Source organism: Rattus norvegicus, chromosome 7 (assembly GCF_036323735.1).
Source record: "Rattus norvegicus strain BN/NHsdMcwi chromosome 7, GRCr8, whole genome shotgun sequence".
Taxonomy (NCBI): Eukaryota; Metazoa; Chordata; class Mammalia; order Rodentia; family Muridae; genus Rattus; species Rattus norvegicus.
The window spans coordinates 39,480,061-39,500,142 of record NC_086025.1 but is presented as its reverse complement, the minus strand read 5'-3'; the positions used below and the strand labels follow the sequence as shown (position 1 = coordinate 39,500,142).

General features: G+C 38.3%; 1 protein-coding gene and 1 long non-coding RNA gene across 2 annotated transcripts in view; one reads left to right on the top strand and one right to left on the bottom strand.

The window, feature by feature from the left end:
- Rassf9 (Ras association domain family member 9) overlaps positions 1-13,886 on the bottom strand; it is a 31,834-nt gene extending 17,948 nt beyond the window's left edge. The window contains 1 exon segment of the mRNA NM_022959.2: positions 13,491-13,886. Within this exon segment, the coding sequence (NP_075248.1) occupies positions 13,491-13,537 (47 nt within the window). The 5' untranslated portion in view covers positions 13,538-13,886.
- Positions 13,887-14,612: 726 nt separating this feature from the next.
- On the top strand, positions 14,613-19,141 carry LOC134479678 (uncharacterized). The gene is made up of 2 exons (XR_010053273.1): positions 14,613-15,455; positions 18,071-19,141. It is a non-coding gene; the product is annotated as an uncharacterized LOC134479678 (long non-coding RNA).
- Positions 19,142-20,082: the final 941 nt, after the last annotated feature.

Below are 20,082 nucleotides of genomic sequence, written 5' to 3'. Positions count from 1 at the left end.
CTTGTGCTCCTTTGACCTTTATAACTTAACTACACTAAAAATTTGCACTTCACTTGTGAGAATTACGGCATTTCGGTAACTTCAGAACTTACTAAATGTTTTTTCGTGTATGTTTCTTTGTACAGATATAAAGTAAAAATAGTGTTATCTTTACACCAAAGAAACAGAAGTTACGCTAAAGTTTGTGAGCAACTGGAGTCAAAAGATAAAGGCTTATTTAAAGATGGTTTTTCCATGTGTCCTGAGTGGGATTATGATTGGATTTGTCACCCTGGAATCGTTGGCTGAAAACCAGTGTCCTTTGCCTATAAAGCCCTACTTTATACAAGGCTGTGATGCCCCATATAAGTCCTCCGTACATGGAGGAGGATCAGGGTGATGTAGGCAGGATGAATGACAGCTGTGAGAGTCGCTTTTCAGGTGTGTATGTCCAAACACCAGGTGTCCGTAGGTAGGATGTTTGGAAACATCTAGATGACATGTTGGATTTTCACTCTTCACCTTGATCTTCCCTCCCTTCAGTTGTCCCTGTTTCTTCCTGCTCTTTACCATGGCACACCTATATCTTCAGTGACTCAGAACCGAAACTGCTCTGGTAATTGATTCTCTCTTCCATCCTGACGGGGCCCTCTTCACCCAACAGGAACTCTTATATATTCTGTCTCCCATGGTTACTCTTATGTATCTTCTTCACTTGGGTAGTAAGTGATCTCTTTAACTTTTCCTCATATTTCTCGCCTATTCGCGTTATTTCTGCATTCCCTTCTACCTTATGATTTCTGGATTCCTCACAGATTCTTAGAGAATTATTCCATGAGATGAAGTAAACCATTTTTTCCCATGAATGACAATAATTCCATGCCAAAAACCCTTGCCTTTTACCCTCTGTCTTTTTACCGTTGATGCTCCTCTTTCTATTTTGTTAACACAAATCTTACATCTCCTCTGGATTTTACTTTGCTATTGTTTTCTAAAACCCAGATTCTCTCTTTGTCACCACAGAGGCTTTTCTACCTGTATTTCTAGTGCTGAACTTCAGATATCGACATCATCTAAACACTTCCACTTGAGTAGCTCGGTATTCGAAATGTAAGGAGAAATACAAGGAATCATTAATTTCCCACGTGTTCTCAACATCTGCCTTTCTACAAATGGTTTCTGTTGGCACCGCCACTTATAGTTAATCATCTTAAGATATCTTAATTATCCATATTAAAATATGACTCCACACTAAACACTTATGACCCCTATTTCCAAGTGCATTCAGTTTTTTCACTTTTCTTGCGGTTCTACAAGCATTATACTGGTCCAAACTTTTGGTTAGACTATTGTAAGTTCTCTCATGTACTCCTTGCTTCCTTTCTTCCTGTTATTAAAATTATCCCTTCAAAAAACAGATATCTTGACCTTTCAAAGGCTTAAGGAATATCATATTGTTCTCTTATTATGTATACTTTGATGGATTCCTCTTTCATTGGAAATGTACCCATAATCCCTTGTGATCTACAACACGAAGCCCTTTTCCAGGATGAGGAGATGACAGACTGTTTTAAGTACCTAAAAAGTCTTCCCCTGGCCCCCTTACATACCTTAATATTTTTCAGTTTAAGCAATAATTTAAAAGCCTGTTTTCAAACCACTATCACTTTTCAAATATAACAAGCTGCTTTCATTCCTTATAGCAATAACAACTGTCTAAAAATTTCTTATCCATTTCCTGTTTTCATATAGTTGTCTGTCCTAATACCATAATTGCATACTAGACAACAAGAGAATCTGACTTTATACCTATTAACTCATTTCCTTAAAACTATAATCAATATAGGATTTATCACTAATTCTTTATAAGTCACCCAAATTAGGGCTTACTTACTATCTCAAGATCTTGTAAAATGTCAATCAGGATGTTTTTTCATAGCAAGAATATATATATATATATATATATATATATATATATATATATATATATATATATATATGGTGGAGAAGGGGGCATGATTAGGACAACTCAAGTATTTTTTACTCAGATGATAAAAGGATTAAAACCTTATATAATAGTGCATTAAGGAGAGACTCTATAAAGCATTATATTATATGTCTTCATGTACTTAATTATCTAAACTGTGATTTCATCAATTTTTTAAAAATCCAAAAGTACTAAAATGGTTATGTTGCTAAATTTTATGCATATTTTTAAGAGTTCCCAGAAGAAACTTCCTTTATTACAAGTGGTAGTGGTTGATAGTCTTGTTTCTCCTATGGGTTGTAAACTCCTTCAACTCCTTCAGTCGTTGAATAACAATATCAACCAACCAGACAAGCCAGAGCTCCCAGGAACTAAACCACCACCAATAGAGTACACATGGAGGGACCCATAGCTCCAGCTGCATATGGAGCAGACAATGTCCTTGTTGGACATCAATGGGAGGAGAAGACCTTGGTCCTGGGCAGGCTTGATGCCCCAGTGTAGGGGAATTCCAGGGTGGGGAGGTGGGAGTGGGTGGGTGGTTGAAGGAACACCCTCATAGAAACGCAGGGAGGGAGGATGATATAGGGGGTTTCCAGAGGGGAAACTGGGAAAAGCGATAACATTTGAAATATAAATAAATAAAATATCAAAAAAAAAGTGGTAGTGGTTGACTGGGGATGGGTGGGAACAGGAACAGGAGGGATCAGGATAGGAGTGAATGGAAAGAGAGAGAAAGTACTGGGAGAAATAATTAGAAGTGGGTGGGATGGCAATTCAGGGGTCAGGTAGAAATCTACTTCAATGAAATATATGAGGGATCTGTTACAGTAACCCTAGCTAAGATGCCTAGTATGGGGGACACATAGACTGTACTGGCCCCCTCTATAACAAGGCAAAACTTCTAGTGAAGGGATTGAGATACCAACTCAGCCACAAAACCTTCAACCTACAGTTTGTCCTGCCAGCAATATGTCCTGGGGCAAAGGTAACAGAGAATTTGTTGGAAGTTGCCAACCAATGACTGGCTCAACTTTAGTTCCATGTCAATAGAGGGAGCCCACTCCTGACATTGCCTGGAGGGCTAGATACCAGAGGCCAGGTAACCCAGAGAGACCTATAATAGAACCAAATATACCTGACTGGCAAAAAAAGGAATTCATAATGATATTATACTGTACTCATGGAGAGGTGTCTGGCATAATTACTATCAGAGATGTTCCAACAGACAGATCCAAAGACACATAGTAAAACATGAGGAAGAACTTGCAGAATCCTGAGGAAGAAGGGCAGGAAGAATCATAGGAGTCAGAGGGATCAAGAACATCACAAGGAACCAGCAGAATGAACAAACCTGAACTCAATAGAGCTCACAGGGAGTGAACTGAAAATGAGGGAGTCTTAATGTGTCTAACCTAGGCATCTGCATATAGGTCACACTTGTGTGGCTTGGTGTCTTTGTGGGACTCTTAACAGAGGGAACAAGGGTGTTTCTGACTATTTTGTCTGCTTTTGGAACCTTTTTTTTCCTACTAGGATGCTTCATAGGCACGGGGGTGCCTAATCTTATTACAACTTGATATGACATGGTTGGTTGATATTCCTAGGAGACCTGTCCTTTGGTGAAGGGAAATGAAGGAGGAGTGGATAAAGGGGAGAGAGAGGGGAAGTGTGGTCATTGTGGGGGGATGGGATGAGAGAAGGGAGGAGAGACTGCAGTCAGGATGCAATATATGAAGAATAAATTATTAATAATATTACTCTTAATTATAATGAAATAAGGGGTTAGTAAGTAAAGACATATCTACATATATCTTGTAGCCAACTAAAAGAATGTAGCCAGGTTCCTGCACCGTGAGTAACAATGAAATATCAAAGACATGAAGCTTCTGAATAGCAATTTCTTACTGAGCCCAATTCTTTTCCTCATATGGGAATGGATTTGTTATATGTTTATCCAGTAGGAATTACCATGGCTTTTGGACAGTATCTGCTCTAGCTTTCAGAAAAAGCTGAGGTCTTGTTAGAAGAGCTGAAAAATAGTTACCCACGGGCTCTTCTGTGAGAGATTGGGATCTCTCAAAGCCATTGCAATCTTCCCCTAGCTAACCACAAGTTCAGGAAATTCCAGTCGGATTGAAAGAGATGAGAACAAATACGCAATACTAGAATAACTAAAGGCATTTAAGAGTCTATAAAATACCTTACTCACTTGTTGAGTGTATACCACAGGTACCTCAGTGTGCTTCAGGAACAGCTTCTATTAATCACATAGCACAGGTGATAGAATGAAAGCTTTCAAAATTTGAACAGTTTTGTACAAACACACACACACACACACAAGAGAGAGAGAGAGAGAGAGAGAGAGAGAGAGAGAACTAAAATTTAAAAGATAAAACAAACAATGGAGTCACTGCACACAATCTGATAAACTGATGGATTTCTGAAATCATTAAGACGATTTGAGGTTAACTACAATTGATTAAATAAATCAAAGAAACACTCATACTTGTTTCCTAAATATTTCCACTCCAAACCCAGTTGTAAAAATGTTTCTTTTTCTTTTTTCCTTACTATTTATTTATTTTTAATTGGATATCTTATTTATTTACATTTCAAATGTTATCCCCTTTCCCGGTTTCCACTCCAGAAACCTATCCCATCTCCCTTCGCCCTGCTTCCATGAGGGTGCCCCACCCACCCATTCCCACATCATCACCCTGGAATTCCGCTACACTGGGGCATCCAGCCTTCATAGGACCAAGGGCCTCTCCTCTCATTGATAAGGCCATCTTCTGCTACATATGCAACAGGAGCTACAAGTCCCTCAACCCCATTAGGAAGAACAACAATATCAACCAATGAGCCCTCCCAGAGATCCCAGGGACTAAACCACCAACCAGAGAGTACTGTTTTCTACCACTACCAGCACAGTTATGGTCTCTTGCTAACCTGGCCACCTTGATGCCCGGTTCTTAGGTTCTTCTGTTTTGAATAGACTGACTCAGTCTTCTGCCTGTGTGATTCAGCCCCCTCCCACATCTTTCTGCACACCCTTTTGTGTTCCCTTCTCTTGCTCAGACCTGTCACAGTGGGAGTTTAATAAGTGATACTTAGCTACAATGATGATCCTTTCCTTCCATGCACTCCTCTCTCAGCGATTATATTGGAAGTCAGTCGTCAAGGCTTTCTGAGTTCTTTTCCCAACACCTATTTCTTGTTGCTGCTGAAAGTCAACTGTAATCTCTAGCTCCAGTGGATCCAACATCCTGTTTTGCCTCCATGGGTACCAATACCCCTGTGCATACAGACATACACACATACACACAGTTGGAAAATAAATGAAATTCATGCTGTACTATGTACTTATATATGGCAAAATTATTTCTGGTCTCAAAGATGGTATAAAAGAGTTATGGAAATAAAGCCAAAATACTGTTGGAATTCAAATAATTTCATTATCATCTAAGGACATATTTGCACAATATTTATAGGCCTTTTTAATTGTGTTCAGTAATTCACAATCTAATTATTTTGATCACAGGGATAAGGAAATTGGTGCTGCTCCAGAAACCCTAATAAGTGAGGGCTAGCGTATCAAATCCTCAAGTATCAAACTATGTTTCTGTATTTCAAATTGGCATAAACATCCAGAATTTCCCATTTAACAGCCCTGAAAAGAGAATGGGTACTTATTGAACTTTTCTTGTACTCTAAGACTATGGCAAGTCTTTGACAGATAATCCACAAATAATTTGATTTAGAATTAACTCTGTTTTTAAAATAATAAAAATCATGTCCCAGGAATAACTTACATCGCAGAGCAGTCCTGTATGGTAGAAAATGAATCTGAACCAATCTTGTCCCTTCCTGACTGCTGTAAGGCTCAGTGTTTCAGATGGTTCATATGTATGGTTAAGAAAACCACAGTGCTTTCTCCATAGTACTAAGTATTAAAAGGTCTTATTCATTCAATCACTCAGAAAGATACTCAATTTAAGATGAATTGAGATGAGTTGTTGTAATAAGTGTTAGTGGGGTTTGGAGCCTGCTGCTAACGAAGCAAAAAATCACTTTCTAACCCTAGAATGAACTTAGTCATTTATGAATTGTTAACTGCACATCTTTTTATTTAAAGAGCATCACACACACACACAAACACATAGAATGCATATAGTACAATGTTTAGTTTTATTCTTCCGTGTGATTATTGTTGTCTTTCTATAAAAAGTTTTAATTATTTACTTGTGAGCACACATGGCTAGCAATGACATGGTTAGTCTATGTCCAGGATTCTATGCAAATCTAAAGATCACTCTTAGCCAAAATATAAACATGTAAAAATGCCTTGCCATTTTAGCATTTGCTCTTTGTCTTATAAAGTGTAATACAACATAGCTCTTCCTTTCACTTGGAAGAATAAATAGTCCCCAGCTACATTTCTCTTTTATCTCAAAAGAATGTGGAATGGCCCAAAACATCAATATTTAGAGGGCCCTTCCACAGAGAGTTGCTGAACCTCATTTATGTACACATATGCTTGCATGAGCATCACTAAAGAGTAATGAGTAACAGTGTTCCTCTCTTGTTTGCCTTTGTTTGGTTTACCAGAAGCCAACAAGGTCTCCAATGAGACCTCTTTCAGCTCTGGAAATCTCTACCTGAAGGCATAGCAGACTCACACAGACAGTCACAGGTCAGCATTACCCTTATAAATTCATTCTAAATTACACAAACATGTATTCAATACAAATGTATTTATACTCTGATCTGTGCTGATATTATCCAAACATCAGCTGTATTTTAAGTGCATATGTTGGATTCCTTTATTCAATCAGCAAATGCTTATGGAGCACTTGTTACGATTATTTTATAAGGAAAAAGAAAGGCACAGCATCCATTATTAGTGGGCCAACATTTTAAGAGAATGTTTATAGAAATGCTGACACTTTTGATATACATTCCAGCACATAAATATAACTTTTCCAGTTCTTCAACTTAGGTAAGATCCATTGATTTTGCTTAAATTTGAAATAATTGTGTTTATTATAGCCATGTGTAACACTTTCCACAAACCCTCTTTGATTCAGGTAAAAGTATTTTGTACTAGGTTATATTTATTATTATCAATTCCTTTAAATATATCCAACAACTTTTGTCTAGAAGGTGACATACCGCATGTAATAGGGGTGAGCAATTGCAATCAGTTGAAAATATTGAGTAAGTAACTCTTAAGAAATAGCTTGTACTTGCTTTCATTGCTGTGTTTAGATGGGTTTAAAGCCATGCCTGGTACTGGAAAACTAGTCAACTATCCATAGCAAATGAAGTCATGGATCTTGGAGCGGAACATACAACTGCCACTTTGCCAAACCAGAATAATCCCTAACTATGCTCTAAACATTTGTCCTCAGATCCACAGATAATTGTAATAGTCATCAGTCATCAAACACACTTCTCTTTGCTAGCTATGGAGACCATTAGAGAAAATCACAACAGATCAAAAGGCAGAGTTGTGGAGTCCATTCCCAATGGATACTTATATCTACAACCCCAGCACCTAAGGTGAGCTCAGGAATCAATAAAGAAGAAGTGAAAAGATTATAAGAGTCAGAGGACAAGGGAGTCTTCCCTAGGATCTTAAGAAGTCACTTACACAAAGTCTTACCAAGCAGAGTGCCTAAACATGAGCTTAGCATAGGTAATAGACATGGCAAAGCAGATATTGGGAAGGCCTTAAAGCTTAAACTCTATACAATTACTGCCAAGAAATGCTTGAGAGTTGGAAAAAGTTTCCCAAAGGGAAGAGCACGCTAATTGGTTATCCAATACCAAATGGTCTACCCGGAAACATACATATATATATGCACCAACAATTAATTTTAAAGAGTTATTGCAATTAAAAGAAACAACAAAAGGTATTTAGGATAGTTTAGGGATAGGAAAGGGAATTATAATCTCAAAATATAAGAAAATTAATTACACATATATACAATAAATACCTAGAGAATTCAAAGGAATGCAAAATGAGACAAAACTAACAGAAAAAAAACAAACCAAAGTTGACAAACACACACACGAACTTAAACCACTCTACATAAGAAAATGATCCATTAAAGAGCACTAAAAGACATAAATGTGCTATATTTTCCCTTAAACATATATGCAGTACACACATTATGAGGGCTTATTTTAAAAAGTAAATATATTTACAGATTACTTTTTTAGGCCACACAGTATCTATATGTACCCGAAAAAAGTAAACTCGTACCCCTATGTCTACATTTTTTGGAATTTATTATATATTTATCTCTATCTATTTCTATCTTTATCTCCAGCTCTGTATATATTTTTATTTCTCTCTCTCTCGCTCTCTCTTTCTCTCTCTCTCCATATATATATATATATATATATATATATATATATATATAATCTATCGGTCTTAGATATTAGATATACCTACATATGATATATGTATATATAACTATATAACAACTATATAATTATATAACTATGATTATATATAACTATCTATATAACTATATATGCATATATACATATGTATGTGTGTATGTGTGTGTGTGTGTGTGTGTGTGTGTGTTAGAGTTAACTTCTCTGAATGCTCAGAATGGTTATCAGCTCCTTGATAATTATACATCAAATAAACGTGAAAAGTTCTGTTATTCAGTAAAATTAATCAAGACATTTTCTAAATTAAATTGTTAGCAAGCTATAAATTGTTTAACTTGTTTCAAAACAATTTTCTTTCAAGAACTACTTTTACTGGCATGAACCACTGTTGGTCTGATGCCTACTGAGACATACTACACAGTGAATGCAGGCTGCTTGAGTTGGCCCAGGATTTTTTTTTCCCAAACAATTCAAGTTTTAACCTGGAAACTGTTTCACCTCTGCCAATGCTCTTGGGCTATTTTTGTCAGGATTAAAGCATTCCAGTCACTGTTCCTAATGGATTGTCTGCTGCAAACTAACAACTACTTAAGCTATAAGGTATCATCAGGGGAAAACTTTTCAGAAACTCGGAGAATGAAGAAGATTTACAGGCTCAAAAGTTTGGCAATTCTCAAATTCTTAATCCAACTTTTTGAACACTTTCAATCTCCATTTGAAGCTACAAGAAAAATAAGTACCTAATAGCTTCCACTTCTAGGTATAGATAGAAGACAATCTTCTTGTCCAAAACTTTGACTCTACCTATAAAACCTAATCCTTCTTTCTGATGAAATAATTAGAAGAATTTATTTATGATGTGTATTCTTGTTTTAAAAATAGAGCCAGGTATAGTCTAATAAACTAACATTAATGTGAACACCAATGCTTTAAGTAATATTTAAAAATATAAAGCCAGACGATCCCACATATGCTCATCAAGGTATATTTTCTGGGACCCTTTAATTTAGGATTCATATGAAAAAAAACTGTCTGTGTAGCCTGCAAGAGATTGACATATTTCCCTATTTTTAGCAAAAGCTTTCTGAAACAGCTCAAGTGAAAGTCAGGGAAAGTTCAAATGGGCCTCAAAAATAATGGTAAAAACCTATTTAACTGTGTTTTGTCTGTTTGTAGTTAATAAATATTTATTTAGGATGAATATATGAGACTCTTCTACATAGGAGTAACATACTGATTCGACGAAGAATTGATGAACGTTTCAACTAATTCTACCTCCTCAAGTGTTAGAAATCACGTGTAGGATTGGTGGCACATGCCTATTCTATCGACACTCAGGAAGCAGAGGCAGGGGCATCATAAGTGTAAGGCTACCGTGGGTTTGAAACAGGGTGATGCTGTAACAAACAAAGCCCAAGTCGCATCTCCTAACTAAGCATTGCAGCATTACCGTGACCAGCAAGTAGTTCTTTAAAGCTTTTATAAACATTGATTTCTAGTTATTCACAATTCATTTATGAAACTAATAAAGACAATCGCATTCATAAATGTAGGCTCTATAAATAGCTAAATAGGTTTAAAAAATCTAAGTTCTGTCACTGAAAGTTCATAAAAATATCAAAGTGGATCAGTGTTTTATTATTTACTCCAATAGCTTTTATATGAGAAAAAGGGTTGCCTAGTAACCATTACATGGAAAACTTGAATAGGTTGTTGGAAAAATATCAACCTAGATTTTTCTATATGTTTTAGTCACATCGAACAAAATTCTTAGTAGCAAAATGTGCAACAATACTGGGCTTCTGTCCCAGTAGTTCTTGTTATTCTGAAACTAAGATAAACAATCCGCCCCCTCCCCAAAAATGGAGCTTTTCTAATTAAACATACAATTAGGACATTTAAGCAGATGACTGCTGATTATACTCGTTAAAATCTTTAATTTGGGGCTTTTTCGCTTATGTGAAAGTTTAAAGTTAAGAGCCCAAAATATTTGGGGCCATGTAGCATTCCTGAATTCTCGAAAGAAAACTTACCAAATGTTTTAATGAAACTCCAGTGTCAATTGATCTGTCTTGAGTATTGAGTTTTATGCAACTCTAGCTGGCACCCTATGCCAAACAAGGAATAAAGTAATGATGGTCTTCCTAGGTTGAGGAGAAATTATAACTTAGTGCACAAAACTAAACAAACAACTGTATTACAGGTCTACAACATGTCAGGCACTCTCCTGGGCAGGAAAGCATAATGATGTCTAGACAGATCTGACTCCACCTCTATGAGCTCTCGACCTTGTTGGCTGCAAGTTCTTACACCTCATCTTTTGCAGCTCGGTTTATATTATGTTCATGTCTAAAACTCTCCAATATGTACATATTCTGAGCACACTTGTAGGACTATCTCATCTTGCTTGGTCTTGGATAATATAAGACTACTCCACGAAAGAAAATGCAAAAGGCACAAAAATTAAAATTAATATTCAAACTTCTCAAAACTGTATGATCACAACCCCGTCCCTCCAAGTTTCAGCAATCTTTATTTCTGTCTACCGAAAAGAGGAAAACTGTAATAGCATCATTCTCTTCAAGAGGTTGATCATATGACAGAAATATGCTGTGTATTTCTTCCTGTTTGTTTTACAAATTATTCGCATATTTCCTGAGTCCACAAAAGGTGTGTCTTACAGAATACATTCCAGTTGATTCTTTAGTTCTTATCAGATAACTATTATCAATCACATTCTCTACTCAGCAGCTGAGTGACTCATCATTTAGTGAACAGAATTGTTTAGATATTCAGTTTAGGTGATTTAATGCCTATAGAGCCTGGTCAGTGAAATGGATAAACTTAACCCTGAAATCATGTTCATCGGTTGTTTTTTCTAGAGATGGTGGACAGACCAACCCAAAAACAAGACCTTGTATAAACTGCCACATTATATTAAATCTATTTCAGGACCCAACATGACATGTTTAATACACGGTTTCAAACACTCATATTTTTATGTCATTGACTTATGCTGTGTGATCCCTGACTATCTCTGTCTCTATATATCTCTCTCTCCTGTATCCCCCTCTTTCCCCTACTCCCTCTGTTTTTACTCTGGGCTAAAAAAAATCTGTAAAAGGAAGCATTTAATCATTGGAGTAGCTTACATATACACTCCTCATTACAGCCTTTGCTCACACCCTCAAATTGAGGTCATAATAAATTATGACCCTTAGCAACAGCTTTCTATTTTGTTGAGGGAAACTCGAAATGCTGCTAGAGTTCCAGTTTTTCTGTTCCTATCTCTTCATCACAGAAAAGAGGGGTTTTGGTTTGAAAATATCCTTCTGGGAGTGTTTGTTTTATGGCTAGACAAGAAGGCACAGTAACAGAAGTGACACAATAAAAACGGACTATGGACTCTGATAAATGACATTCAGGGGTGCATTCAAAGGCTTTAGGGCACTCGAACTTGGCCCACAAGTGATGGAATCCACAAAGTGCTATAAAGAATTCTTCACAACAATCAATTCGGCAGACGAGGTTTGGTAGGAGAAGCACAATCTGTTTACAGAAAAACCAATGAACCCAAAGTAATTTTTGCACAATTTCATAGTGTTTAAGGAGACATGGAAATCCTATAGTAGTAGCACAACTAAACTTTACAGCACAAGTGAGGCTGGGCAGGTAGAACAGGTTTTCTGGAGGATTTTTTTACCTTATCACCATTAATACCTGGAGCCAGTTGCGATGGACATTGCTAGCTATTAAAATGTACTAAGACCATTGTCTTTTAACACGTGACTATAGCATCCTCATTTCAAAAATACCACATTTTATCCTATTTATCCCACTATTAGCACATCAAAGTGGTTAAGAAGGCTTTACACTGTTTTAGCTCTTTTACTTTCTTACAGAAACTCCTTCCACTAAATCAAGTAGGTATTTGCATGCGAAACAGAAGTACTAAGAATCATTTTAAAGATGTATTGCTGTATTATCGGGCAGACACTCTAAAATAATTATATCATTTCCCACCTTGTAATTGTATCCATTTAAATTTACCCATAAGCAGTTTATGACAAGCGCAAACAGGCATAATGAAGAGGAGAAGAGAGTGGCTGGGAAGCCCATTTCATTATTTTTGCCAAAACAGATCTATGAAACCATACAAAGCCAGTCTAAAATCGTTTCATTGTTTGCATAAAAGTGCAATATTTGAGTATAAATAAGATAGTTATGGAAGTCAAATATGAGTAAAGGTATTATCCCATTATTCCAAATTCCATAGCGCTCTCTCTTTCTTTCTCTCTCCCTCTCTCCCCCTCCCTCTCCCTCTCCCTCTCTCCCTCTCTTCCTCTCTCCCCCTCTCCCTCTCTCTCTCCCTCTCCCTCTCCCTTTAGTCTCCCTCTCCCCCTCTCTTCCTCCCTCTCCCTCTCCTTCTCCCCCTCTCTCAGCTAATGTAGGCTGGATATATTAACTCAAAATACAGTGACAACAGCAAAGATGTGAGGCACGCAGCTATTGACTCCTCTTCAAATGCCTAAGCCACCTAATGTCGTCAAAGACACAGTCCATTTCAAGCTCCTCATGGGAATGTTTGCACTTGGGAACTTTCCAGGTTTTAAAAATGCCCCACTCTCAGGGGAACCAAAGCATTGTTTCCAAAATACATCAGGAGTTTTACTTTTTTTTCCTGTTTCTTTTCTAACAAGTGGCTAGAAATCCAAGTAGTATCTTTCCCAGACCCTTAATCTTTTTCAAAATGTGATAGTCTAACGCAGTGTTTAAACGAAAATAGATTTTGTTATTCTCTCCTCAAAAGTTCAAGACAAAGTAAAGAGAAAATGTTAGTCTCAGTTCATGTACTCAGACTGCCGTAAAGGGAAAAGAGAGTTAAAATCAGTAATAAATTCCCATGATCCTTGTCCAGGCCATCGTCAATTCAGGACCTATATTCTGAAGAGCTGGGTTTTCATTCTAGATCCCAACTCCTTTAGGCTTTGAGCTTTCCAAACAGTTCTCATTGGAAGAAAACATACATTCACACTTACAGAACTGAGTCCAACACACACACACAGACACACACACACACGCACACGCAAACACACACTTTTTATTTTTTTACCTGTTCTTATGCCGCGTCTTCAGCAAGTTTCTTCCAAAGGGAGCCATGGTCTGTCTGTCCGGCAGGACAGGCAAATAACACAGTCCTTATCTCAAAGTAATCTGGGCCCTGGGAGGGGTGTCTGGTCTCTCTGGTGAAAGGAGGAAGGCTGGAGGCTTCCTTTTCAGCTCCTCAGATGTTCCTTGCTTTCAAGCTCATTAGCAGCTGGCTGAGAGAGTTGCTAGAAGTTGTGCAATTGCTGTCCAACTTTGAACTGCCAAATTGTTGTGGCTGCTGTGTCTAGGGAAACCAGCCCAGCTTCAGCCAGGAAGAAGGTGTTTGGAAGCTCCAAAGACAGAAGAGAAGAGAGAGACGGAGAGAGGCAGAGGGAGAGTCAGAGAGGGAGGAAGGGAGGATAGGAGGCAGGAAGGGAAAGAGAGAGGAAGGGAGGGAAGAAGGGAGGGGAGAGAGTCTATTGTGTGGTTATACTAGCTAAACTCTAAGACCTGCCAACCCTACAGGCAGGCTAATAGCCGTGGAATGGGAATTTCACTCGACTTGGAAACCCCCCTTTCCTGCTTTCCACACCCAACCACACAAGGTGCACACACATAAAAGATTTAAAACTAACCCCCTCCCCCTGCGGCCTCCTGCCAACCAGCTCCAGTCAGTGAAAAGTAATCTGATCCTGGCAAACAGGAATGAGCAGGAGGAATGCTTTTCCCTACATCCTCCATACACACAAAATAAACCCTCCCTTTCCCTGAATGCAAGCCATGGTGGTAAGGCCAGTTGAGGAGTGTGACTACTAACAAGGCAAGTTCCCTAGGTCTCCATTAAAAAAGGGGGGGAGGGGGACAAACAAACAAAAAGCAATAAAACAAAACAAAAACAAACAAACAAACAAAAAAAAAACCTGGGAAGGACCAAGGGCTGCAGGGCTAACAGATCACTGCCTTGTCCACTCAAGTGCTGGCATTCCTCAGCCTTCTAGACCACATGCTGTGCCTCTGGGACCTGGGTGGTGCCAGAGGAAGAGGGAGTTGCTTGTCAGCTCCACTACCTTTATCTATTGAACAGCAGAATGGGCCTATGGATCTAAAATAGGTATACTGTAAACGTGTGTGTGTGTGTGTGTGTGTGTGTGTGTGTGTATGTGTGTGTGTGTAAAACTTGAACCTACAACGGGCATATGGGGAGAGGGAGGGAGGGAGCAAAGAGGGAGGGAGAGCAAGCAGACACAAGAGGATAAGTGACCAGGGGAAAGTTCCTGGAAGATTTACTCTAAGCCTTATTTTGAAGAATCTACTACTTACCACCCACCAACTCCCTAAAACACCACTGCAACTCCTGATCATGCTCTGGTGGGGTTGGGGGAAGGGAACTGAGGGGGAAATGGCTGTGGGCCTTACAACTTCCCTTTTCAGATAGATGTCTTGAGTCTCAGACACAGATGGCCCGTGTTTTCTTTGGAAATCCTGCCTGGAAAAGGGCATCAGCAAACAAGACACAGTTGCAAGGGGTCCTGTTATTCTTTTACACACTTCACTGTGCAGGACTTCACAGGGCTCAGAAGAACCACTTTCATTATGCAATCACAACTTCAAGTTGTCTGTAGGATACATCTGCATATGTCTTTACATTAATTAAAGTTATATTTTCCTTGTCATGCCACCCCTGTTTATGCTTTGTGCAAGTCTTCCTTCTGGGGGTTTTGGTGGTGGAGACATCAGGAGAGGGACACGCACACAAGGAGAAGGACTCCTGAAGGCAGCCAGGAAAGAGGTAGAGGCACCAGCAGGAACTGAAAGCAGCAGCTTTCTGCAGAGGAGTCAGACACCAAGACACAGACGGATGCTTACAAAGCAGGGATGGACACCAGCTAAGACACCACACAAATCCACACAGGTAACAGGACCCAGAAGCCTCATCTGTCACTCTGTGACGCCTAGAGGGAGGGTTGGCAACCCGACTGTGCAGACAATGGTGGGTTTGTTTTTGTTTCTTTCTTTTTTTTCCTGTTTTAAAATAGGATCTAAAAACTCATGTAAAGCCCCTCCCCCTTTTTTAAATTCTGAAATAAACCTGTTTTGTACTGAGTTATTAGGGAGAAAAGTTTTACTGGTTGCTCTTGTGGAGAAGGTGGCATTTTCACCTTTGCCATAATAAAATAGAAATGTTTGTAGAAAAAAATTCTATTTTTGTTTATAATCTTATATAAGTTATTCATATTCCCCTGAGCCATTATAAATTTGAACATTACAAAAGACAGTGTTATAATTTATTATATTTTAAAGCCCTAGAATTGTTTAAGTATAATAACCATTTTAATTCTAGAAAAAGCATTTTCAATAATAAAGGTACCCACTTTGTGTTTTGCTTCTCTCTGTGTATAATCACATGAACATATATGTGATATTTCATGCTTGATATTTTTATATTTACATATTTTCTATGTAATAAAAGTCACATAATCTGGTGTATACTTCGATTTCCTTTATTAACACATACAATGATTTAAGTCATTAGGGAAGCTTGGAGAAAGTTCTTCAAGTTTTTTTTCTAAATTGCATTTCTATAGATGTACTGCTTATGTATTAACGTATTAATTTTAACAACTTGTAGACATTTTATTATTTACTAATTATTGTCTCTGTGTATCCTATCGCTTTGGTTCCTACCTTTATCAACATTCTTTGTATAAGTATGTATGTACCCTGTATTGCTAGCAAGGGCTTCTAATGGAGGAAGAGGAAACATTACACTTTTACTAGCGTAACCTTCATGCTGCTTTCAAGCTATCACCAATGAGTTACCCTTAAGACGTAATTATGTCTCACATAAAATATGCTGTTAATACTCTTCATGACAAGCTCTTTCTTGTAGAAGAGTTAAACACTGAGGAGTTTGTATACCCATTAAGCAGATGTGTCTTTATTTGTCAATTATATATCATTAACGATGGAGAACAGCACAAAATGTTACCATCCCTTAGTTATTAAAAGCAGAAAGAAATACAAAACATGGATTGTACAACTTAAGTAGAAAACAACAGAGCAGCAGCCATAATGTTATCCCTAAAAGACACTGACAAAGTTATGCTTTTATAAAGTCTGGTCCACTGATAAGAAGATATTGTATAAGTAACTGAAAGGCGACATTATTTTGATTTTATACATTCATCTGGTTTTTAATTCAGATGATCTCCTCTGCTAATACAACGGTCAGAAGATCATATTCTACATGCATAGTATAAAGATACATGCAATTTTTACAAATGAACATGGTTTTTTACAACAGTTATCTACAAAATAGTCAACACTGAAGCCAAATTTATTAGCAGAGTTTGCCCAAAGTAACAATATTTCTGACAAGGGCTAATGTTCACTGATATTTCTTCAGCTAAGCAAATGAAATATTGTCTATAAAATGTTGATATGGGGTTTTACCCTAAATACTTTTTTCCCCAGAATTATTCCATACTTGAAAATAAGGCCAATAATGACCTCTTGACCTTCCAGTGATATAATAGAACACTTGTCTAAGGATTATAAGAGGGTCCGAAACAACACATCCTTGAACTATTCATTGATAAGAGACTGATGTAAAATTATAAAAAAAAAAGCTAAGGATGCTATAAACAAGTTTGTTTCAGGAGCAAACCAAATCATTGTGATGGTAGATGATGGCTAGTGTCTCCTCCTCCTCTTCCTCCTCTTCCTCCTCCTCCTCCTCCTCTTCCTCCTCCTCTTCCTCCTCTTCCTCCTCCTCTTCCTCCTCTTCCTCCTCCTCCTCTTCCTCCTCTTCCTCCTCCTCCTCTTCCCTCTTCCTCTCTCTCTCTCTCTCTCTCTCTCTCTCTCTCTCTCTGTGGTGTGTGTGTGTGTGTCTGTGTCTATGTGTTTGTGTGTCTGTGTGTCTGTGTGTGAAGAAAGTTGAGCCCAAAAAAGAAAATGCATACTTACAGTACTATGATTGGCACTTGCTTTGGAATCGTTAGACAGTGGAGGTCTTCCTGGTACAGAGCACTCACTAGAGGTAGCTTTAGAGGTTCCATCATGCCTAGTTCTATCTGTGCTCTGTGCCTGGGTCAGTGGCAGAGCTGTGAACAAGGACTCCATGTGCTCCTTCCACTCCACAGTGAATTGAACTCGCTCTGAGCCGAAGTGAATCTTCACTCTCTTACATTATGCCAGATCTTGTTCACAATCATACAGAAGTAACTAATACCTTATCTTTCATATTTATATTGGCATTTGAAAATCATAAGTTATTAAACCAGTAGTGACAAAAATGAATATTTCCCCCAAGTAAATGAATATTGTTTAAGCTGTGATTCCTTTGGTACCAAAAGCTGAAAAGTGTTAAAAGCACGTTGACAAAAAAAATACCTACTTGTGCAAGCTATCAGCAGGAAATATATGTACACATTGTTGGTACGGTTAAGTTTTAAGTTATAGAACTGAACTCTATTGATATTATGAAGTTTGACAAGTACCTTTCAAGACTATTTGATCTGCTCTTTGCATGCATACAATGGGGAGTGGAACCAGGCATACATTCACAGCATTTATATTAAAACCTCAAATGTCTTCCACATCCAGGACATTGGAAGGCAAGAAGAAGGAAGAACAAAGTGTGGATGCTTCAGTGCTTCTTAGAAGGGTCACAAAATACACAGGAGGAAAGTGTGGAGGACAAACTGAAGTGAAAGGCCACCCCAAGACTGCCCCACCTGGGGATCCAGCCCATATACAACCACAAAACCCAGACACTATTGCTGATGCTAAGAAGTGCATGCTGACAGGGACCTGCTACAGCTGTCTCCTGAGAAGATCTGCCAGAGCATGACAAATATAGAAGTGGATGCTCACAGCCAACCATTGTACTAAGAACGGGGTTTCCAATGGAGGAGTTAGAAAAAGGATTGAAGGAGTGGAAAGGGTTTTCAACCCCATAGGAAGAACAATATTGACCAACCAGAACCCCCAGAGCTCCCAGGGACTAAACCATCAACCAGAGAGTACACATGGAGCGACCCATGGCTCCAGCCTCATATGTAGCAGAGGATGACCTTGTGGGGCATCAATGGGAGGAGAGGCCTCTGGCCCTGTGAAGGCTGGATGCCCCAATGTAAGGGAATGCCAGGGCAGGGGCAGGGATGTGGGAGGGAGTTGGTCGGTGGGTCAGCGAACACCCTCATAGAAGCAGGGAGATGCGAGATGGGATAGAGGGTTTCTGAGGGGGAAACCTGGGAAGTGGATTACATTTGAAATGTAAATAAAGAAAATATCTGATAAAAGGAAAGAAAAAAGAAAATATTGCTCCCATTAGTAGTGTCGGAGATAGGGAGGGATTGGGAAGATGCAGACGCTAAAACAGCAAATATATAAGGTGAACAAGTCCAGAGGGTAATGTACAACATGGAGCCAGATATCGAATCCAAGGCTTTTGCTTAATGACTGGATTACAGCTGCTCTTGCCATAGGAAAATACATTTGTTTCCTAAAACTTCCCACTAGTACAAAGGATGTCACGATTTTCTCATCATGTAAATCAGGTATTTTTTTAAATGTGTTCCATTATAGAAAATGCTCTATATAGAATATAGGTGTTTCTCATCAGTTACATATTTTAAATATATAATAACAATTAAAATATATGTGGTAAAAGTACCATCCTGTTTCCAGCTTAATTCTTTTAAAACACTTGTAGAATCTGCTCTGTAACCCTGTATTTACTGTTTTCTGTTATCATTAAGCTTCATTAACTCCAGCATATGTGACTTCACTAAGCTGCAGAGACGTTCAGCTTTCAGTGTTCCAACTATCCTGGACTCTGTGCTACAGCTCTGACGCTTCGTTTTAGGGACTATAGGTACTGGTTAACTGGTCTGAGCCTCAGGTTTCTTCTATTGAAAAGGAAGAAAGTAATCATTCGATTTTCTAGCATTCTTATGAAATACAAGTTTAAGGGGAAGTTTTTTTTTCTTAAAAAAATTTTATACAGGCATTTTATAATCTCTGTACTAGTCACTTCCTCTTCACATTTTAACAATTAAATTGGCTTACTTGATTTCTTTTATCAGAAGCATCTGTGCTGGTATGAGCCAGTTTTCCCTGGGGGCTGTGTTAAAAAGAACAGCAGACCTGAAGTTCTAAGTCTGGGATTACACACGGGTGACTGTGAGCCAATTTGTCACCACTTACATGGTAATCTGAGAAGAAATAATACACACACTGGTTAGCTTGTTAAAATGAGTCGGTTCTTCTGACTTTAGAAAAACACCAATCTCAGTTAAGGGAAAAAAATAATAAAATATGTAGGTTGTTTTTGTCCAGACAAAAGAGAGGAGATGAGAACTAATTCTAGCCTGTCAGATGGGAGGCATAAACACCAGTGTGTGGGTCTTTGGACCCTCAGGATGTGGCTGAGAAAACTACATAGGACAAAGCAGAACTGTCTTCAGAAGAGTGTACAAAAATCCACCCCTAATTGTGGACAACAAATAGTTCAGCTGAATTCCAAAGGCTGTGCAGGGTCGCTGTGCCTGTTACCCGGTGAGCGCCTGGCATCTGCAGTTCTTGCCTGCCCTAAATCTGCTCTTGTTTATAAA